The sequence below is a fragment of the Tursiops truncatus genome, chromosome 11 (assembly GCF_011762595.2).
Source record: "Tursiops truncatus isolate mTurTru1 chromosome 11, mTurTru1.mat.Y, whole genome shotgun sequence".
Taxonomy (NCBI): domain Eukaryota; kingdom Metazoa; phylum Chordata; class Mammalia; order Artiodactyla; family Delphinidae; genus Tursiops; species Tursiops truncatus.
Window position 1 is genome coordinate 67494159 of NC_047044.1, and position 24797 is coordinate 67518955.

Consider the following 24797-nt stretch of genomic DNA (forward strand, 5'->3'; position numbering starts at 1 on the left):
AAGTGAGTGCAGTGAACTTCACCTTGTGCAACAGGGATGTTGCAGGGATGTTCACTCCAGGGCTGTCCTTGGGCATGTCTGGGCGCACTCAGCAAGGGGTTACAAATAAATACATGAGAGGCCTGAGGAAACACTGTTAGAAATGATGTTCAGCTCCCTTCACTCACTCACTAACCTGTGTGCAAGCAAGTTTTTTTTTTTTTTTTTTTGGCCGCACCAAGTGGCTTGCGGGATCTCGGTTCCCTGGCCAGGGATCGCGCCTGGGGCCCTGGCGGTGGGAATGCTGAGTCCTGGCTGCTGGACGCCAGGGAATTCCCCTAACTGTGAGGAACTGGACAAGGTCTGTGCTCCCAGACAGGACGCAGTGCCCGTCAAGTTCAGCCACTTTGAAAATGAATATTGAATGAATCGAATGCTGTTGGAATTAATTTTACAGACAACTAACCACTACTTATAACTCCCTTCCTGTGAGGATTTACTTCATCATCTCAGCTAAAGACAAAAGAACTACATCTTTACCTTGCCCCTGCCCTTCTACCGCTGGGGTCCCCAGTCCCCAAAGCAGGGTCAGGAGCAGGTATCCACAGGACAGTCATTTCCTCTGGCCCTGCCACTCGCTCCCTGTTCAATGCTGGTCAGGTCCATGTTTCCTCTGTGAAATCAGTGTGCCCGGTACATTCAAAGGTAAATCCTTCTTTACAATTCCTTTCCTGCAGCCCCTCTGTCTGCTGATGAGAAAGTAGACCGTAGGTTTTCTAATTCTCTCAGAGCCTCCCACCTAGGCTCCCGCGAGAGCCACCCAGTGGGTCTTTTGTCCCTTCAAACTCATTTTCCTTCCTGCAGGAAGAGTGATTTTATTAAAACACAATCTGAAACAGGTAAAATTAAAAAGACTGATGTCAGAGAAAGACAAATATCATATGATATCACTTATATGTGGAATCGAAAATATGATACAAATGAACTTATCCACAAAACAGAAACAGACTCACAGACATAGAGAACAAACTTACGGTTACCGGTGGGGATAGCGAGGGTGGGGAGGGATGGATTGGGAGTTTGGGATTAACATACACACACTACTGTATGTGGAATGGATAACCAACAGGGACCTGCTGTGTAGCACAGGGAACTATATTCAACATCTTGTAATAACTTATAATGGAAAAGAATCTGAAAAAGTATAACTGAATCACTTTACTGTGCACTTGAAACAGCAAAACACTGTAAATCAACTATAATTCAATAAAAATTTTTAAAAAAATGACTGACAGGGCTTCCCTGGTGGCACAGTGGTTGAGAGTCCGCCTGCCGATGCAGGGGACACGGGTTCGTGCCCCGGTCTGGGAAGATCCCACATGTCGCGGAGCGGCTGGGCCCGTGAGCCATGGCTGCTGAGCCTGCGTGTCCGGAGCCTGTGCTCTGCAACGGGAGAGGCCCGTGTACCGCAAAAAAAAAAAAAAAAAAATGACTGACAGACCAAGAGTTGACATGGACGTGGAGGAACTGGAACGCTCACACACTTTAGGTGGGACACAAAATGACCACTTTGGAAAGGAGTTGGGCCGTTTCTTACAAAGTTAAACATACATTTACCATGTGACCCGGCAATCTCTCTCCTGGGTATTTACTGAAGACAAATGAAAACACATTCCTACAAAAACTCATACTATTTTTTTAATAGAATTTTTATCTGTAATAGACAAACACTGGAAACAACCCACACGTCCATCCACTGGTGAACAACCATGGTCATCCACACAATGGAATATGAATTAGCAACTAAAAGGAATGAACTACTGATATGCACATCAAAATGATGAATCTCAAAGGCATTATACAAATGAAAGAACTTAGACATGGAAGACCACATACTGTATAATTTCATTTATATGAAATTACAGAAAAGGCAAAACTATTCTTTCAGAAAACTGATTAGTGGTTGCCCAGGGCTGGGAATGGGGAAGAAGATTGACTGCAAAGGGCACAAAATAACTTTTTTGGGTGATGGTGGTTTTAAAACTGTATACATTTGTCAAAATTCACTGAAATTTCTTACTTAAAATTGGTAAAATTTGTTGTATACAAATTGCACCTGAAGAAAGCTGAGTTTTAAAATACAGGCATAAAACTACTATATATAAAGCAGATAATGGGGTCCTGCTGGATGGCATGGGGAGCTGTGTTCAATGTCCTGTGATGGATCATGATGGAAAAGAGCGTGAAAAGGAATATATATGTGTGTGTGTGTATATATATATATATGTATATGTATAACTGAATCACTTTGCTGAGCACCTGAGGCTGGCACAGCATCATAAGTCAACTATAAAGAGGGAAGACATATGGGAACATATGTTTATGTATGACTGATTCACTTTGTTATAAAGCAGAAACTAACACACCATTGTAAAGCAATTATACCCCAATAAAGATGTTAAAAATAATAATAATAAATAAATAAATTAGTAAGTATTTAAAAAAAAAATAAGTCAACTATACATCAATTTAAAAAACAATAATAATAAATGAAGGCATATAATAATAAAAAAAAAAACCCACAGTCTGCAAAAAAAGTGAAGAAGTGATAGAGGATTGCACAATGTGGAGACTTGACGCAAGATCTGTTAGAAGGCAAGTTCCATCCGGTGAGGCCTGGTGTGGGAAACGGAGCCTCATGCAGTACTCTTCTAAGGCTGTGGTTCTCAGGGCGTCAGGAGAGCTTGGAGAACTTGGCAAAAACACAAAGTCCCAGGCCCTCCCCTACGGTAATGAGCTTGGTCCCCTGTGCTGCTTATGAGGCTCTAGCCTTATCGGACTTCACTTGTTTCATCAAGGTCACCCTGCTTGCCCCCTCAGAGCTTGGCACACGTTCTTTCCTTTGCTGGAATGCTTGAGCAACTTTCTGATTCCCGAGATTGGGTTAAGTCCACCTGCTATGCCCATGGCTTACTGTACTTGCCTTTCATCAGGTATACCACTTTTAAAAAATTTATTTTATTGAGGTATAGTTGATATGCAGTGTTGTGTTGGTTTCCGCTGTGCAGGGGTGATTTGGTTTTACATAAATATGCATTATATTTCCTGTTCTTTTCCATTGTGGTTTATCACAGGATATTATTAATTTGTTTACATTTTGTTTTTGGCTGTGTTGGGTCTTCGTTGTGGTAAGCGGGGGTTGCTCTTCATTGCGGTGCGCGGGCTTCTCATTGCAGTGGCTTCTGTTGTTGCAGAGCACGGGCTTTAGGTGTGCGGGCTTCAGTAGTTGCGGCGTGTGGGCTTCAGTAGTTGTGGCTCCTGGGCTCTGAAGCACAGGCTCAGTAGTTGTGGAGCATGGGCTTAGTTGCTTCGTGGCATGTGGGATCTTCCTGGATCAGGGATCGAACCCGTGTCCCCTGCATTGGCAGGCAGATTCTTGGCCACTGCGCCACCAGGGAAGTCCCTCTCCATGTGTTTTTTTTTTTAATTTAAGTATAGTTGATTTACAATGTTGTGTTAATTAGCACAATGTTATGCTAATCCCAAACTCTCATGTACACTTAAAATTTTGTAAATAAAATTTTATTTTATGTAAATTATATCTCAATAAAGCTGAGTTTTGAAAATGATGGAAAAAAAAGTCAAAGTATTACTTTTCAATTATGTCCTTCCATACCTGCCCACTTTAAATAAAAGATGGCCCACCAAAGTCACCAATGCTTGATTAACCTCCAAAACAGTGCTGGTTTGTGCAGTGGAAGTGTGACACAAGCTGAAATTCAGGAGAACTGATGGCAAGAAACCACCATGGAGTAGAAGAGAAGAGATGACAGTGTAATTGGCAAATAACAAGGTGGAGAGTGAGTGTGGGTAAGTCTTTCAAGAAATGTGACCTGAAGAGGGAGAGAACTGGAAAGGGGTACAGTCCCTGACATTTGTTTCCTTCCTAGAACTTACTGTTATTTATAATTTTTTAAAATTCTTTCTTTCTTTTTTCTATCCTACCAGCAAGCTAGTTGGTAAGATATACAGTAAGTCTTACATGAGGGCAAGAACTAGGTATGTTTCCTATTCACTGTTGCATTCCCAGTAGAATACCTAACACAGTCAACTAATATGAATGATTGAATGAATGTATGAGACAAGCTTGAATTTTTGTTTTTCACTCAATAGCAAAGCTTCGTCCAGCTTACGTATGGAGACATTGGTTCTTGTTTGGCTTCCAGAATGTGGGTTACTCATATGCCCAGCCATTATAATCAGACTATATTTAACCTTTAGGCTAATAAATATACATGTGAGGACAAACTCAGAGTGCCTCATCTGATTTGACACCTGCCTATACATTCTACCTCTAGTTCATCAGAAAGCTTCCTAGGTGCAACAGCAAACATCAAAGCATTTCAGCCTTTAATATGGTTAATGCCTCCATCCCTTCTTCTAAAGAGAGAAGGCACAGGGAGCTCTGGCCGGCAGGGGTGGGGGGAATGTAGGAATAGGATACTCTGAAAACAAGAGCTGGCATTTTGGGACCAGAGCTAATGGGGTGAATTCATATTAGATCTGGGTGATAGCAGCAGTCTGGTACCAGAAAGAAACTGCACATTGATGGGGACTGTCAGAGGCCTCAGCTTGTTTTGGATGAACACTGCCTGCACTCTTCATCTCCCTTAATTTTGATCAGTGGTTCATGAAATAAACAATGATTCATTTCCAGTTGATAATGGTAAAAGAGTTGCCTTGCAGAGAACATCGGCGTATTAGTCACCAGCAATTCTGGTTTGAAAATCGATCAGTTGTGAGTTTCCAACAGTGACTAATGTACCAAAAAACTGAATTGGTGGCTTGCAGATCTCAGCATTGGATGTGAACCATAGTGAATCATGGGCACTAAACAACCAGCTGTACCTTGGTGACACCGAGATGTTTTTCTCGGCCCATTCAATCTACAAAAAGCTGATGGGAGGGATTTAAATAAAGAATGACAGCTCTTCTGATATGATAGTTGTCTCCTGAATAGGAAACCTTAATCCTAATAGGCAGGTTTGACCAAAGCACATAAAAACAAACATGTTTTTAAGGAGGATTTTTATGCTAGCAAAGACATTTTACTCTAAGACACTTGTATTGTGGCCACTTTGTAAATATTTGCAGGATGAAGATAAATATCTCAAAGAATTCTACCAATGGTTACTGGGAGATGTGGGGAAATAGCAAAAGTGAAAATAATATCTGGGCTTTCTAACAGATGGAGTCATAGAAATACTTGGAGTTTTGTTAATATGAAAGATTTGCATTTTTCGTCTATTAGAGATGGTGCGACAGGGGGCACACACTCATGACAAAGAAGGAAAAGACAGGCAGGGTTTCCCACACTGCTGGAATGGATCGAGTCACTAAACTTGGTTAAATGTTGCTTTCTATTCTTCTAGAATTTATTGTTTCTATTTTAATTTTGTGCATTTATACTATTATATATGAACTCAGGGACCTTTGAAAACATGACCTATACTTTAGAAATTTAATAAGTATGACTTAGGTCTCCCAGCTCAGGGGAGTATTCCATTCAACCAATAAATTTAAGACTGAAGAGGAATAACTATGTTCTACCAACAGCTGTTATACAGAAAAACTATGCAGTATCTCCAAGCCTTTATTAAAGGGCATTTTCTTTCAAAGATTCATAAATTGGAGGATTGTTCTTGGACTCAGAGTTGCTATTCCAGGCTTTAGCTATTAGAATGAAGGCCTATAATAGGGAGGTTACTAGTAACTAATGTAACACTGTTTAATTAATCCTTTTTCCTTAAACCTTACTCACCTTTAAGAGATGAGGAAAAGATCCTAAGTTAAAGACCCTCACGGTCAGTGTGGGGCTGACATTGCATTACTGTAGAAACATATCCCACGATTTTTAAATGCACCTTCTAGTTGTAGGTAAAGAACATAATTTGCAACCAAGATGATTTTTTAAAAATACTGAAAATAAATATTTCTAAAAATTTTTCAGAAAAAAATTCATAAGGATTATATATCTTCTTATAAAGCATCAGTTAATCACAAAGTCAAAATACTTTTAATCATCCTTTTATCATCTTCAGTGAAGTCCTCTATCTAAAGAAATTTTCAAAACTGTCCTAGAGTATTATATATTTGAAAGTCCTCACCAAAGTAGTTAATTCAGCAAGAGTGTATTTAATGCTTACTGTGTGCCAGGCACCATGCTAAGTCCTAGGGACACGATAAGTGAGATGCTATCCTGCTCTCAAGTAATGTGATCTGAGCATAAATATGTAGCGAACTTAGCCACCATTTTGATTTTAATGCATTTCTTTAAATTTTTAAAGGTTTTTAAATTTAAAACCCTATGAACTATTTATTCTCTATCTTTCTACTAAAAAATGAGAATAACAAAGAGTGAAATTTCGCCACAGAATTTAATTTAAGAGCCTTTTATTCAGTACCTGGGCAACAAGTAATTCGAAATGACCTCTATCTCTTGGGAGAAAAATGAATATGCTCTGGACAAGACAAATCAATTAATAGCCAAATCAGTAAATACATTTAAAATTTTCCTGGGGATTATTCATGTTTAAATATAGATATCTCTCCAGCCTTCTCTCTCACCTTCTGAATATCCTCCCTGTTCCTATTTCCTCCTGTCCTAATCGTGGGTTGACCCGGTACAAGTCTAGCATCTATCAGCAACATTCTGCAAAAACATTCTTGCCAAGCTCATCACTGATGGTCCTCTTAGAGTGAAATCCCATAGACACTTTGCATTTTGATATTATTTGATATATTGCTAGCATTTGACTATTGACATTGTTATATCTCTTGATATTCTCTCTTCTCTTGGCATCTATGACACACTCTTTTTGGACTTTTCATTCTTTTTGTCCCCTCTTTCTCTGTCTTCTCTCCAGATGCCTCTTCTGCCTGCTCCCAAATAAAAGAGCTCCGTAGGTTTACTCTAGTAGATCTTTTATTTTCACTGTACACCCACTCAAACACCCCATACATGTAGATAATGACATCTACAAAAGTATAAAAATGTAAACCAAGAAATAAATGTTAGTTATATTTCTGTCTCAGACCTCACTCCCTCACTCCTCAGCTTCAGATTCCATATAAGGACCTGCTTACTAGGTATCTCAATTAGTACATCAAGTTCAGCATGCTCAAGCCTGGATTCATTATGCCTCCATTTAAGACTCGGTTCTCCACCAGGATCTCCTGTCTCAGTGAGTAACATAAGCTCCTGTTCAGCTGCTCAAGCCTAACTACTCAACGATACCCTAAACTTCTCCCTCTGCCTCACTCGACATACCTAACCAATCACCATGTTTCTGGCCCCTACTTATCCTGAAATGACACTTCAGCCCTAGCAAAACCATCCCGAGAGCTCACCTTGAACCTACACCTTGGTGGGTATTACCTCCTGCCCCCATATCTCTCACTGGATAGAAAATTATGCTGTCAGAGTCCTTATTTTCTCTCTCAAAGTTGTATTCTCAGCAACATGGAGAGCACCTGGTGCTCATAATACCAGTCATAACATGTCATAATACCAGTTAAAACAACTAACACAATAGTAAGTAGTAAAACCAGGACCGAAAGCCAGGCAACTGGCTTCAGAGTCTGCTTCTAACCACTATTTCATATTGTACTCAGAGCTTAAGTATTTACTTAAATAAGTTAAATGCAAACAAGACTTGCTCTTAATTCAGCAAAATTAAGTCTCGAAGGGCATGGGATTGTGTTAATGCCCAGGCATAAATATACACCTGAGAGTTAAATCCCTCTGGTATAAATACAGAATTTACTTTTTAAATGAAAATCTCTAAATAATATGACAACACATTAATTCAACAAAACAGTAATGCAACATCAATCATCTTTTTAGCCAGAAGTAGGAAACAATATCTAGCAAGAAAACCAGGTGAAGCATATCCTTGGATTGTTCTGCTGAGAAGTAGCCAGATTTAAATGGAGCTTGTTAATTTAGTGCAATGTTTAAAGTTAAGGTGACTGATTCAGTAGGTACAGTTACATGCTTTGGGCTAAAAATGTTCTGCTTTTCCTCACAGAGGCAGCTTTTAATTAAAGAGACATGTTGAGATAGAAGGAAGGCTGAAGGCAAAAAGACAAAATCCATCCAGAGAGAAGATATGGGCTAATTTATTATTTGGGAAGTGAGGAAAAATGCTGTGCATAATCTAGTTGCCCCTGGAACCTTTCATGAATCATTGTCTAATGTAAAAATTCTGTTCATAATGATGATGGGATTATAGAGCATATTAAAATATAATTAGCATCCTCTCTATTAAAAATCAACATGCAGTACTTTTCTAGTTAAAAATGTCAAGTCACAGAACCTTCAAGTTTGATGAAAATTTAAAGTGATTTACTTTTTTCTCATTCATTGTGAAAATCCTGTATAGCATCCCTGAAAGACTATGTAGCCTTGGCAGGAATACTTCCACTGATGGGGATTTCAGCAGTTCATCAGGCAGGCTCATTCAGCACTCAGACACTCTCATTATTAAGGAATTCTTTCATACATGTATCCAAAGCTGCTTGCATGTGACTTAACACTCATTGACTCATATCTTAGTCCATTTGGGCTTTTATGACAAAGTGTCACACACTGGGTGGCTTATATACAACAGATATTTATTTCTCACAATTCTGGAGGCTGGAATTCCAAGATAAAGGCACCAGCATGGTTCTGTTTGGTAAGCGCCTCCTTCCTAATTCATAGTTGGCACCTTCTCTCTGTGTCCTCACATGGTAAAAAGGGCTAGGGGTCTCTGTGAGGTCTTTTTTATAAACTCACTTATCCCATTTCTGAGGGCTCCACCATCATGACCTAAGCACTTTCCAAAGGCCCCACTGCCTAATACCATCACATAGGGCAGTAGGATTTCAACACAGGAATTTTGGAGGGATACAAACATTCAGACTATAGCAGTCCATATTCTGGCCTCAGGAGCAAAGCAGACAGAATTACTCACTCTCCCACACCTTAATCTTACAGTAGAAAATAACATTGTAGAGCTGAAAAGGACCACAAAAAATAACAAAACATCCCTTTTACAGAAAAGAAAATGGAAACTCAAAGTAGTCATACAGGTCACACAGTTGGATATTAGTAGAGCTATTACTAAAACCCTTCTAACTGACATTTCCCCTGATTCTCAGGTCGTTTTTATTAGTTTATTCCATTTATTATTATTATTATCATGTCACTCTTCCACACATGTATGTTCAGACAATAATTGTTTCTCAAAGTGAAATTAAGGAAACACTCCCATTTACCATTGCAACAAAAAGAATCAAATACCTAGGAACAAATCTACCTAAGGAGACAAAAGACCTGTATGCAGAAAACTATAAGACACTGATGAAAGAAATTAAAGATGATACAAACAGATGGAGAGATATACCATGTTCTTGGATTGGAAGAATCAACATTGTGAAAATGACTATACTACCCAAAGCAATCTACAGATTCAATGCAATCCCTATCAAACTACCACTGGCATTTTTCACAGAACTAGAACAAAAAATTTCACAGTTTGTATGGAAACACAAAAGACCCTGAATAGCCAAAGCAATCTTGAGAAAGAAGAATGGAGATGGAGGAATCAGTCTCCCTGAGTTCAGACTATACTACAAAGCTACAGTAATCAAGACAGTATGGTACTGGCACAAAAACAGAAATATAGATCAATGGAACAGAATAGAAAGCCCAGAGATAAACCCACGCACATAGGGTCACCTTACTTTTGATAAAGGAGGCAAGAATATACAATGGAGAAAAGACAGCCTCTTCAATAAGTGGTGCTGGGAAAACTGGATAGCTACATGGAAAAGAATAAAATTAGAACACTCCCTAACAGCATACACAAAAATAAACTCAAAATGGATTAAAGACCTAAATGTAAGGCCTGACACTATAAAACTCTTAGAGGAAAATATAGGCAGAACACTCCATGACATAAATCACAGCAAGATCCTTTTTGACCCACCTCCCAAAGAAATGGAAATAAAAATAAAAATAAATAAATGGGACCAATGAAACTTAAAAGCTTTTGCACAGCAAAGGAAACCATAAACAAGATGAAAAGAAAACCCTCAGAATGGGAGAAAATATTTGCAAATGAAGCAAATGACAAAGGATTAATCTCCAAAATTTACAAGCAGCTCATGCAGCTCAATATCAAAAAAAACAAACAACCCAATCCAAACATGGGCAGAAGATATAAATAGACATTTCTCCAAAGAAGATATACAGATTACCAACAAACACATGAAAGAATGCTCAACATCATTAATCATTAGAGAAATGCAAATCAAAACTACAATGAGATATCACCTCACACCAGTCAGAATAGCCATCATCAAAATACCTACATACAATAAACGCTGGAGAGGGTGTGGAGAAAAGGGAACCCTCTTGCACTATTGGTGGGAATGTAAATTGATATAGCCACTATGCAGAACAGTATGGAGGTTCCTTAAAAAACTACAAAGAGAACTAACATATGACCCAGCAATCCCACTACTGGGCATATACCCTGAGAAAACCATAATTCAAAAAGAGTCATGTACCACAATGTTCATTGCAGCTCTATTTACAATAGCCAGGACATGGAAGCAACCTTAGTGTCCATCAACAGATGAACGGATAAAGAAGATGTGGCACATATATACAATGGAATATTACTCAGCCATAAAAAGAAACAAAATTGAGTTATTTGTAGTGAGGTGGATGGACTTAGAGTCTGTCATACAGAGTGAAGTCAGAAAGAGAAAAACAAATACCGTATGCTAACACATATATATGGAATCTAAAAAAAAAAAAATGGTAATGAAGAACCTAGGGGAAGGATGGGAATAAAGACTCAGACCTACTAGAGAATGTACTTGAGGACACAGGGAGGGGGAAGGGTAAGCTGGGACAAAGCGAGAGAGTGGCATGGACATATATACACCACCAAATGTAAAATAGGTAGCTAGTGGGAAGCAGCCGTATAGCACAGGGAGATCCAGCTCGGTGCTTTGTGACCACCTAGAGGGGTGGGATAGGGAGTGTGGGATGGAGGGAGATGCGAGAGGGAAGAGATATGGGGATATATGTATATGTATAGCTGGTTCACTTTGTTCTAAAGCAGAAACTAACACACCATTGTAAAGCAATTATACTCCCATAAAGATGTTAAAAAAATAAAAATAAAAAAATAAAGAAGTTTCCCCATTAAAAAAAAAAAGACAATAATTGTTTCTTGATTAGCTCTTGAATGGTCAAAGTTAAACAACCTTGTTAGACTTGAATAATAACCATGAAACTCAAAGCAGGAAAACCAGCAGCAGCTCATTTGTTTCTCAGTCAAGAATAAAGTTAATCATGATCAAAAGATGCCCACCCAAATCATGAGAGCACTAGATAAAGTACTTTTAAAAAATATAAATATACTAATCATCAAAAAAACCCCACATAATTTTCACTGTGCAACAGAGTGGAATTGAAGTGGACAGTTGTACACAGATGCACACAGCAATGCACTATGTTTTCCAATTTCCAGGCATCTAAGTAATCACAGACCACAGTTTTTACCAAATGCTTTGCCACTATAATACCTGTATTACCATCTTTCCAGCCTTCATTAGTTTTCTTGCCATTTGCTGTCCAGCCCTCAAGACTAAAATTTCTGCTTTCTGCTGTGACAGCACTCCATTTCCAGGGATCAGTGACTGGATACATCAGGATAGGCTGGTTTATGTTGCAGTATCAAATAATCCCCCAATCTCAATGGCTTACCATTTGCAGAGGTATATTCCTCGCTCACACTACATGTGTTGTAAAGGATGCTGGGCTTATCCAGGTCATTCAGGGAACCTGAATGACAAGTGCTCCAGCTAGACACAGACTTCCACAACGGCTACCTAGAAAGGAGCCCCTTTCAGTGCTTCTCGCTGGCAATTAAATGCTTCTACCTAGAGGTGACACAAGCCTCTTTCACGCACATTTTAATTGGTCTAAGCAAGTCATGTGATCAGAGGGGGCAGAAAGGTACAAACCTCTCGTGTGTCTCCAAGGCAAGGAATTGAATTATCCAGGAAGCCCTAATGACCACGAGCTCTCCCAACTCCTTCCTCCACCAATTCCCCGACTAATCACAGAAGAGTGTCTTCCTTATTTTTTAAAAAGTTGAGCCTTTGGGAAATATCCCAAGATGCTTCCCCTCAAAAGCATATAAATTGTGTCTCTAGAGAGTAAATAAAGTGGGGAGATAGAAGCTAATATAAATATCATACTACTTATTTTTTTTATGTCTACGTTTATGTATACATTTACTTCAGACACAGGTGAGTGAAAAGGGGTATTGGTAGCCCCTCTGGAAAATAGAACAGTATATGGCATTAACCTAGGATTTTGCTTTTAAATTTTTATTCTTTTTAATTAACAAAAGGGCTGGGAATGGGGCTTTGGAAGGGAAGTTCTATAAATAATCTGCCCTTTCCCATTTAGTATTTGCAAATCAACCACAATTTAGTCTCCTCCCAGGCGTAAAGGCCCATGTGTTATAGCAGACTCATCTTTGCACGATTACAGAAAGAAATAGGAACCAGTCTTTCCAATGTAGAGACATCTATCACTAAGAATCAGAAAGAACTTAGCCACACAGTTGCAAATGAAATAGTTTCTGACAGGCATTTGTGAGTTACAGCAGCTACACTTAGGTAAACGTAAGTTTACTACAACAAAATTGCATGTTGTACTGTTTAAACTCATAATCACATTGCAATGTATAAAAGCTTTCCTTTGCAAAATTTCTTCATCACAGATTTATTACACGAATATGTCTCTCCTTAACTAGGGTAAAACCAAAAGAAAATACCTCTTTTTGAGTGGGTGACACATAGTATGTAAATACTATCTTTTATTTCATTTAAAACCTTGCCAATGATTTCTGTATTTTCATCTCCTAGAGCTAAAAAAACAAATGCCCTTTATACTTGCTAAATTCCTTTTATCTGAAGAGTATGAACAAAAAGGGAGATTTTTTGCTTCCCACATAATTTCCATGTTCAATATTTTGCATCAGATTTTTCTCTTTTAAAACCATGAATACTGTTGTCAAGATAATCTAATGGTATGTAATGGATAAAATAGGAAAAAATATGTTCAAAGCGGCATTTAAATTTTCCTCCAGTTGTTTTATGCTCTCCATGATTTGAAATATTACTTCTGAAACATAACAATAAAAATCATCTCTCAAATATATTACCTAATAATCAATAATTTTACAGAAACAATGACTATAAGAATAAGTGTGAATTTTAGTTTGCTCTCCATTTAAGAATATTATCTATTTGTCAGTGACTAATTAAATTATTTTACAACATTCAAAATATGCTTTAGATTATCCATTGGGACTGTGTTATCACATATGTCAAAAATAAACACACTTGTATAAACAGAGATTGGTAATACATAGATTTGAGTAATAACGTTCAAGGAAAATGTACTAAGATGATTAAGAAGAAATCTAGTATGGATTCCTCTCCTCTGAAACAACAATTGCAAATAAGTGTAGCTAATGACAACAATAATAGAGGCATTCAGATATGCATGGCTCATCTTTGCAAATGATATACGTGTGACCTTGGTAACTGGCCACATTGAACAATAATCAATGGGCTGCCTTCGAAGATACATTGAATGATACAAAATATCTGTAAACATAGTAAGTAGATATTTTAAAAGAGAGATAGTCCATAAAGACTTTTAATATTAGAGTTTATCTCCTTTTAAATTATGATTCTTAAAACCCCTGTACAGAATTCTATAGGGTAGAATGATTTCCCAGAATCTCACGTTCTTGTTTAGCACCATTATCTAAACAAGGATTAAGGATAATCATTTAGAATTTGCACACCAATGTATCCTTTGTTTTTCTAGAGACAGTCTAATATAATGCTTAGTAACTGGGGCCCTGAATTCAGAGACCTATGCTTATAATAATAGCACGCACTTACAGGGGTATCAGGATTAAATGAGTAAGTTCTTAGCATAGTGCCTGGAGCAAAACATATCTTCAATGAATACTTGCTAAAATTATAATATTACATATTATTTAGTCAAGCTACATGGGGAACTTACAAACAGGAAACAATACGAAGTAAATGTGCCATAAAATAGGCCACACTTGACTCTGAGGCAAGTTGTGAATAAACATCTACAAAATCATATTCATTTTTACAACGTTATTGAAAAATCTACTTTTTGTTTACTTGCTGTTAATTGAGTTCAAAATGCCATACATCTGAAGCAACATTTAGTAATAGTGCTAAAGCACAAAGATAGCTTAGAGTGTATATTTTCCCCCAAGTACTTAGTGACCATGACTTTTGTAGCTTGTACATGAAAAAAAATCAACCCTCAGAGTTAGATCCAAGAATAAACAGACTTTTTTTTTTTTTCATTTTGAAAGGCAGGTGAACAGAATGCAATTTAGGAAGCACAAGTCATCATCAATTACAAGGCGTCTGGGTGTTAATGTAGATAACTTTTCATACATCGGGTTGAACGGCCTGGTGGAAGTGCCCTTCTTGCTGTCTCTATATTCCTACCATTTCTGTCTAAGCTTCTTCAGATATACATAAATAATGTTGACTCCACAAAAGACAAAGTTCCATAAGACATGGATTGTTTTTTAATTGCAATGATTGGGCTGGAGAGCTAAAGGAAATTATTGGTACAAAAAGAAGTGCCAAAGAGCCAGATGTGGTCTGTAAAGAGCTTCCTTCACTGTATGATTTCTTCAAAGCAAAATTATATCCTGTCAAATACACTGGAAATTCAGTACTCACTGGGGACATTTTTATACCCGATTCCATTGATGAAACTTATAGCTTATTTTTGCTGACTCAAAAACCTACTTACCTCTGGTAAAATCTTATTCGCTTTACTATATCAGTAAATGTATCTCTTGTAAATGTGTATATGCAACAATGTGTAAGCAGAAATTAATTGATAAATAGGATAATGGTTTTCATCGTTTTAATGGAGCACAGTGTGCACTAGATAGAATTCTCTCTAGATAGAATTTTATATATCTAAAGAAAACGAAATCCACTGCAAGTCCTTGTGAATGAGGCAAGACATATGACAATAAATGAAACAATCTCTTACCAGAATAAAATAATCCTAACATTTCCTTTCTTCCAGAAAGCTCTTGCAGATTTTCCCCAATCAGGATAGGGCTTGTCCTGAAGCATCATATCAGTGACCTGAAGCAATGAAAGAAACTTATTTAGCGCTTTCAGAAATCTTCCATTCAGGTTTAAATATGTATATAATTCACATTTTGTTAAGAATAAAATATGTATGTATTTTAACATTAGAATATATGCAGAGATGAAAATTAGAAGAATATACTTCAGTTAAAAGTTTTAACAGTTCATTTGACTTCACATAATGAATGAGCGTATTTAAGGCTGTTCAAAATATCAAATAGTGATATTTTTTAAAGAAACATCAAGATTACCTTATCCAAGGAGTCATCTTTAAGATACTATTAACTTCTCCATAGAAACAAAAACATAATAAATAAAATGTCATATTCTTTTTAAGTTTGTCTAAATCAGAAACTCCAAAATTCAAACATTTCCTCATATGTCTAGATTTTTACCTATATCACTAGTCAAAATATTACCTTCCTTTCTCTCCCTTTTTCCCTTCAATGATGTGTGAGATATAAGACATGAACCCTTTTTATGGCATATTATTCTAATTATCCAGTATTGTTCCAAAAATGTTCCACCTCTTTTTCTCAGGTGCACAAATCCTGCCCGTCTTGGGTAAAGTCACATCACCACTGTGATGTTTTCACCATTCCCTCCAACTGTGGGAGCCTGATTCCTCCAGCTCCATTTTTCTTTCTCAAGATTGCTTTGGCTATTCAGGGTCTTTTTTGTTTCCATACAAACTGTGAAATTTTTTGTTCTAGTTCTGTGAAAAATGCCATTGGTAGTTTGATAGGGATTGCATTGAATCTGTAGAATGCTTTGGGTAGTAGAATCATTTTCACAATGTTGATTCTTCCAATCCAAGAACATGGTATATCTCTCCATCTGTTTGTATCATCTTTAATTTCTTTCATCAGTGTCTTATAGTTTTCTGCATACAGGTCTTTTGTCTCCTTAGGTAGGTTTATTCCTAGGTATTTTATTCTTTTTGTTGCAGTGGTAAATAGGAGTGTTGCCTTAATTTCTCTTTCAGATTTTTCATCATTAGTGTATAGGAATTCAAGAGATTTCTGTGCATTAATTTCGTATCCTGCTACTTTACCAAATTCATTGATTAGCTCTAGCAGTTTTCTGGTAGCATCTTTAGGATTCTCTATGTATAGTATCATGTCATCTGCAAACAGTGACAGCTTTACTTCTTCTTTTCCTATTTGGATTCTTTTTATTTCTTTTTCTCCTCTGATTGCTGTGGCTAAAACTTCCAAAACTATGTTGAATAAGAGTGGTGAGAGTGGGCAACCTTGTCTTGTTCCTGATCTTAGTGGAAATGGTTTCAGTTTTTCACCATTGAGAGCAATGTTGGCTGTGGGTTTGTCATATATGGCCTTTATTATGTTGAGGTAAGTTGCCTCTATGCTTACTTTCTGGAGGGTTTTTATCATAAATGAGTGTTAAATTTTCTCCATCTATTGATATGATCATATGGTTTTTCTCCTTCAATTTGTTAATATGGTGTATCACATTGATTGATTTGTGTATATGGAAGAATCCTTGCATTCCTGGGATAAACCCCACTTGATCACAGTGTATAATCCTTTTAATGTGCTGTTGGATTCTGTTTGCTAGTATTTTGTTGAGGTTTTTGGCATCTATGTTCATCAGTGATATTGGCCTGTAGTTTTTTTTGTGTGTGTCATCTTTGTCTGGTTTTGGTATCAGGGTGATGGTGTCCTTGTAGAATGAGTTTGGGAGTGTTCCTCCCTCTGCTATATTTTGGAAGAGTTTGAGAAGGATAGGTGTTAGCTCTTCTAAATGTTTGATAGAATTTGCCTGAGAAGCCATCTGGTCCTGGGCTTTTGTTTGCTGGAAGATTTTTAATCACAGTTTCAATTTCAATGCTTGTGATTAGTCTGTTTATATTTTCTATTTCTTCCTGGTTCAGTCTCGGAAGGTTGTGCTTTTCTAAGAATGTGTCCATTTCTTCCAGGTTGTCCATTTTATTGGCATAGAGTTGTTTGTAGTAATCTCTCACGATCCTTTGAATTTCTGGGAAATACTTATCATATTTTCTAGAAGGAAGCAATCCGCTGCTATATGACCAATTATCACAGCAGGTTTTGGAAAAATGACATTCAAGGACAAAGGATTTTCTCAGGAAAATAGCAAGATGAGGCAAAAAACATTTTTTCTGATGCCAGACAGCTGGTCTTTTTCACTCCCAGCTCCAACTCTTTAAGTCATACCATCAGATCAATGTCAGGTCACTTGCAGCTAAATTGGCAGGAGCAGAGACAGTCATTAAAGGGATGCATTCAATAAAGAAAAATCCAATTACCTTCTGCATTAGAGAAATCAAATTCATTTCTGGTGTTGGTCAAGGACAGTCTTTGTGGGAATACATGCAGGAAAGGGGGGACTGAGGACAATGCAAAAATATTGCTATGTAGCATAAATACAATGTGAAACTTGTTGATGCTTCACTCCAGGGAAGATTATTAGAATTTGAAATTGCTGGTCTTTCTTTCTAAGCTGGGAGACATTTGTCTAAATCTTTGAGTCTCACAATCCTTCCCTTCTCCTTTCCTCTCTGCTAGGTCTTTGCAAAAAACTTCATTACGCCCCTTATCACATTATGCCTTGTTGGCAGTCTTTCTCAGTAGAATATAAGCTCATCTTGGGGCTTGAGTATAGTACAATCTGAGCAGGAACATGCATGTTGAGATTTAAAAGTCAGTAAATGATCATAAAAGCAAGTGATCTCTACAGCAATCTAAGTGAAAACTTTGCTCCTCTGTGAGTTTAGCCTATATGACATGGTGGTAACAAGGGCAGCAAGAAGATACAATGGCATCGGTAATATCTTGCATTTGCTAGAGAGCTTCATGGATTACAAAGCTCTTAGATGTATTCTTCTTAAGAATTGTTGTAGCAACTTTATAAAATAAGTCATTGTATCCTGCCTTTCGCCCATGGAGAAAGAGAAGTTAGTGAGCAGGGTCACACTTCTAATGTACTGTTATGTGCACCAGCTCTGGGGCCAGCCTCCCTGGCTTCTAATCCAAGTTTTGTCTCTTACTATTTTTTGATTTGGGGCGAAGTAATCAACCACTGTGTCTCAGTTTCTTATTCATCATCTATAGGCACACAATACATGTTAGCAGGTGTTATAATAATTATAGATGTTTATTGTTGATGTCTATCATTCTGCTTCCTGTGACTGTGTTGAATAACTGGATTTGGAGTCAAAGGGATTGACAATCAGTCTCATCTCTTCCATAAAGACAAAACTATCATATATTGAACCGTTAGAAAGTGACAAAGATACAGTACAATGTTAAAATACATTACAGATTAAATTGCTGTGAAAAATCAAAGGGAAGGGAGGTCAGTAGCCCAACTGTACATGTAGGTACTCACATGTAGGTACTACATATAGTTTTATGTTAAGCATGTGATATTAATAAAAAATACTGATTTATTAGGATACAAGGTCATAACATAACAACAATAACAGTAGCTACATAGTGCCTCTCTTGAGATAGCTATTATGCAGTGGAGTATCATTTAAGAGAAATAAGTGCTATGCCATTAATACACGAGCATATACATTAAGGATATTAATGAACAAACATACACATACAATTTTGCAATGCTCTTTTACAACTTTTCTCTATTTAACAATATATCTTGAACATTATTATATTTACATCAGTACCTGTAAAATTATTTAAATAGTTTCTTCTTTGTTTCATCTTCTATCCTACATTCTTATGTGCATTTTACTGTAATATAAAAGGTTTCTATTATTTCTGATTATTATCTTTATAATTAAACTTCATTTAATAGATGTATTTTATTATTTCTGTTGATTTTATTTATTCCCTAGTATGAGCATTGACAAAATTATTTTTCTGCTTCTTCTCCCTCTGCCTTCTCCCCCTCCATCACCCTATTGTACTTATTATATTATTTTTCCTATTAATTTTTTGACTCTTTGAATATATTAAGTCCCTATTTTATTCATCATCTTTAAATGATACCTTTTCCCCTCATCTATAAAAGGTGTGAACTTCAGAATATTATACTTTTTTACACCATATATCATTTCTATGTTGTTATGGTTTGGGAATACCTCTATATTCTGGGCCATAATCAGAAGCCATGCATTTCTTTTGACCTTAGTTCAAATTGCCTCAACAATCTTTTCCAGTACTACTGCTGGAGTTTTTCCACTACTTCCAATGCCTGAACTTTTCTCTATGACATTCTTCCGGAAGATTTGTGAAAACAATGCAGCCTACAACCAAATTGTTTATTTTCTTTACACGTGACCAATAATTAGGCTGAGTATAAAGTTACTGAATCACAACTGTTTTCCTTAGAATTGGAGGCATCGTTTTACTTTCTTAACACTGTTGAGTGATGCCAAGGAGCAGTATCAGAAAACTGGAACCAGAAAATTTTTTTCCACCTTTACAGGTGAATTGATTTTTTTTTTAAATTAATTTATTTTTTTTTTGCGGTACGCGGGCCTCTCACTGCTATGGACTCTCCCGTTGCGGAGCACAGGCTCCGGACGCACAGGCTCAGCGGCCATGGCTCACGGGCCCAGCCGCTCCGCGGCATGTGGGATCTTCCCGGACCGGGGAATGAACCCGTGTCCCCTGCATTGGCAGGCGGACTCTCAACCACTGCGCCACCAGGGAAGCCCCGTGAATTGATTTTTTAATTGCTTGGATGCCCACAGTATTCTCTCTCTCTCTTTTTTTTATTAGTGTAATAATTTTGCTAAGTTTATTGATTGCTGTCACTTTTCTAGGCACAATTTGCCCTTTAAGTCTAAAGATTCTCATGTTTCTTTATTCTATTAAGTCTTTTGGGAATACTTAACCATTACTTTACTTATCCATTTTTTTAGTTCTATTTTTTAGAGACACAATTATGCAGATTCTGGGTTTTTTTCTATCTTCTATGTCTACACCTCTGTTTAACTTTTAATTTCACTCACTCAGTCATATCATATCCCTTACTATGATTTTGGGTGTGTTGACTAATGTTTGTGGAGATTCCAATTTGACCTTTTTTCTCTACATTTTTCTCTTCTGCATTCCTTTCCTGAGCCTACCATCTCTTGTTTCATCTTCTACTGTCTCACACCATCCTCTCTACATTGTTGTATCTTTGCTTTGAAACCTTATTTTATAAAGACAATGATTTCACTAATTTTTTTAATTCACTGGGATATTTTAATCAAAATTTTCCTCTGGCTTGTGGTATCATTTTTCTGGTGGAGGGTTCTTCACCTGTTATTGGATTTTCTTGTTATTTTCTTCCTCTTTTATTCTTAATGACAAAATTCTCATACTGGTCCCTTTGGAATGGATCGCCTTCTGAATGATGTGAGGTTTTCCCTGGACTAGCATTCTGCAAGAGGCTCATGTTGAGGGGTGACAGGGCCCACTCCCAATCAGAACACCCCATCCCCATTATTCCAGGCCTCTCAGGGAGGGCCACCTACTTTGGAGAACTGTTCTTTGGCAACTCGGCCTGAGATCTGTAGTCACCATATGTCCTCTTAGCATTGTCATGAAACATACTTGACAGTCACTACATTTGGCAACCCTCCATCGTGGAACATGCTTCTGATTTAGAGATGTGATTTAGTTAGAATCAGATAAAGTTAAAGATAAAGTTAGAATCTCTGACACTTATATGCCACACTCTTTTAGTTCATTGCCCAAATCTTCCTATTTTAAAATGGAAATTCTGTATTGTTATTTAAAATGATTATTAAAGCCTTTTCATGATGACAGGTATTTTGGGCAATTTTGAGGCCATACCATCAAAAATAATTACTATATCTGTGATATACTTGTCTCCTTGTTTTAATGGTATTCATTAGATGACCTAAATAGCATTCAAAGCTAGTTTTTATTTAATGCTGTTTTAGATTAATGCCTTCCCCAAATACAACTTTATTCAAAATAAAATAATGAAACATAATATGAGATTTTGTAGGTATTTGAACATAAGGTAATTTCAGATTTTCTGAGAGATTATTCTGAAGAAAAGCTTTGCTTCATGTTCAGCATATGTGTAATATAAAAATGTAATTAGGTTATCTGGCTACCTATATTTATTATATAAGTGAATTTTGAAAAAGTGTTTAGTTAATGGAATGATAAGTATTCTGTAAGAGCATTTATAATTTTCATCTCTTAAAGATAATAGTGCTAGGGGCTTCCCTGGTAGCGCAGTGGTTGAGAGTCTGCCTGCCGATGCAGGGAACACGGGTTTGTGTCCTGGTCCGGGAAGATCCAACATGCCGTGGAGCGGCTGGGCCCGTGAGCCATGGCCGCTGGGCCTGCGCGTCCGGAGCCTGTGCTCCGCAACGGGAGAGGCCACAACAGTGAGAGGCCCACATACCGCAAAAAAAAAAAAAAAAGATAATAGTGCTAATAGTTTCCCAATTTAATAGTGTCTTCCATCTCATGAAAATTAGATCAAAATATGCCACCAGCAATGGATGATTTTCATGGATTTCCGCAATTACTTTTTAAACACTTGGATAAAGGTCCTTATATAATTGTTACTATGACCAAGATTTGGTTTTTGTTTTTGTTTTTAGTTCCTTGTCCAGTTAAGAAAGTAAATTGAGATTATTAGTAATGTACTGCCCCACAGCTGCAATATTCTTTTCCTGACTTTATTGATGCCACTTTTATTTAGATTTCATTGAGGCATATCATAGGTACACAGTAACTGTACAGAATTCTTTAGATGGAATTATAAGCCAGTAATTGGCACTTACGAAGAATGAATAGGCAATTAATGCCAAATTTTCAACACCAAGCAAACTCATATTTTGGCAGGTGTTTTGAAATTCCCTATAGTGTTCATTCAGGGACAGGATGGGAAGTTACAAAGTTCCTTTAATTTGTAATAGCAAACTTTACTTTTGAGGGCTTTAGCTGCCCAAAGAATTATGGTTCAGGACACAGTGATTTACCAATAGCCAAAGCCAATACCAAAATGAGTGAATCTTCACATACCCAGGCCAAGAGGATTTAGTTTATCGTTTATCATTATGAATAACATGAGCATGACAGTGAGTAATAAGTCATTGGTCGCAAACCAGGAAATGTCAGCACTTAAGCTGGAGAGGAAGAAAAGATGGTGAGCAGGGCTCTAGTATTTCTTTAAATTGTTCATTTTACTTCTATGCTTCTAAGCAGATTGATGGAAAGTCCTTGTTCATGCTGCAGCCATATATCCCCAAATTCTTCCCAATGTCATCAAAATTATAGTAAGAAGTCTGACTCCATTTTTTTTTTTTTTTTTATATTTGACTGCTGACTACTTTTAAGCTTCACCATCCACTCTTCTCCTTTTGCTCCACATCTGGGTAAATTGATGAGAAAACCCTAGTACTCCTTCCCTTGGCATCATAAGTTGATGAGAAAACCCTAGTACTCCTTCCCTTGGCATCAGCAGGAAGTCCAAACCACGAGCAGGAATTCTCACTCCAGACCCACCCCAAATCCACCATAAAAATCCCATGTCAGTCTCTTTTTCTGACTCCGTCAAGCCATTTTTGGCCCTGTTTGGGAGCCGCCATGCTCTCTGAGAACCTTCATTATGGGAGGAATAAACCTTTTCATACTCTGTTGGTGCAAGTGTGGCATCATCACTGTCAACACTTGAACACATTTGAGATGGGGTCCATCCTACTTCTACAGAACGGTCACAACAATAGCAAACTTGACATCATCATGACAAAGAGAGTTCTTTGTGATTTTTTTCTCAGGTCTACTTTGAGATCCTAACTTTTTGTTATGGAATCTTGACATCTTCTGATACAACATATTCTCATCACCAAACAGCAGTGCAAAAGTCTTCAAATGAACTGAGATACTCCTAAGAGATTGTCAAGGAAACGTCAATGGATTCTTGAAACTCTAGTTCCATGCATCAAAGGCTAATATTATATAAAGACAAAACCTACCTAAGTGACTAAAATGAAAAACAGTAACAACACCAAATGAAGATGAGGGTGTGGAGAAATTGTGGGAGACTATCTCCCATATATTCCAGGAAAGTGAAATGTTACAGAAACTCTGGAAAACAGTTTGGCAGTTTGTTATGAAACTATACATCAATTTCAACACAGTCCAACAGTTGCACCCTTGGGCATTTTTCCTACACAAAAATAAATGTATGATAACACCAACATCTGTACACAAATGTCCATGTCAGCTTTATTAAAAATAGCCCCAAACTGGAAACAATCTAGATATCCTTCAGTTGGTGGATAAATACATGGTTATACATCTGTGTCATGGAATAGTACTTAGCAATGAAAAAGAGCAAACTACTGACACATACAACAATTTGTATGAATTTCCAGAGAATTATGGTGAGTGAAAAAAAAGTCAATCCAAAAGGTCACGTACTTTTCAAATCTATTTAGATTACATTTTGAAAAGACAAAATTTTTGAACTGGAGAACAGATTAGACGTTGCCAGGGGTTAGGAAATAAGGTGTGGCAAAGGTCAGGGGGTGAATATGGTTGTATAAGGCAGAATGAGGGATCCCTGTGGTGATGGAATTGTTCTGTATCCTAACTGTGGTGATGGATACACAAACATACATATGTGATAAAATGGTATAAAACTAAAAACACACATACAACACACATACAAATAAGTACTAGTAAAACTTGAGAAATCTGTATAAGACTGGTGGATTGCTCCAATGTCAATATCCTAGCTGTGATACCGTACTATGAAGTAACAGTGGGGGAATCTGGATAATGGGTGTATGGGATTTCTCTGTAGTATTTCTTACAATAGCACATGACTCAGTTATCTCAAAATAAAAGTGTTAATTGAAATTTTTTAATAAAAAGCTGATGTGGTATAAACCCTTCATACAAAATAGGGAGGAAGTAAAATCTCCCAGCTCTAGCAACAATATCCTGAATGTAAAGGGAGACTCTGTAAAATGCAAAAGATTTAAAGTGGTTGAATTAACCCTGCAAACCTACTCATTATCAGAATATAAGCTCCATGATTGCAGAGATTTTGTATATTTTGTTCACACTCTGTCCCCATCCTCTAGCATTCTATCTAGTATACTATAGGGTCTCAGTAAACATTTATTGAATGAATGAATAAAAGGATAACTGGATGAATGAGTAAACAAAGGAAATCAAGAGGAGCATGGAATGCAGAACAGACCAGTGGGGAAAGCTAGGATAAATAGTATTAGTCCAAAGAGCTCTTTCAGAATTCTCTGTTTAGTGGTGATGGTGGTGCTAATAGCAGCAGTAGCAGTAGTGGTGTTAGGAGTGTAGTACATGGATGGTAGAATATTCCTTTTCCTCCCAACCCCGCCCCTTCACCTCTTGGAAAGGTAGGAAGACACAGGAGGTATACAGTTAAGATTCCAAAGGAGGTAGAAGTGGTCTTTATCAATGTCTGGAAAAATAAAGAAATCAAATACAATTTCAAACAAGGATATTAAGTCTAAGATGCATGCTACTCACATTATCCAT

General features: G+C 37.2%; 1 protein-coding gene across 8 annotated transcripts in view; it reads right to left on the minus strand.

The window, feature by feature from the left end:
- The window catches only part of TMEM117 (transmembrane protein 117), a 531690-nt gene that overhangs the window by 183931 nt on the left and 322962 nt on the right, over positions 1-24797 (minus strand). For all 8 annotated transcript variants that reach the window (XM_033866885.2, XM_033866883.2, XM_033866884.2 and 5 more), the window contains one exon: positions 15185-15282. In XM_033866885.2, the coding sequence (XP_033722776.1) occupies positions 15185-15282 (98 nt within the window). The remainder of the gene's footprint in view (positions 1-15184; positions 15283-24797) is intronic.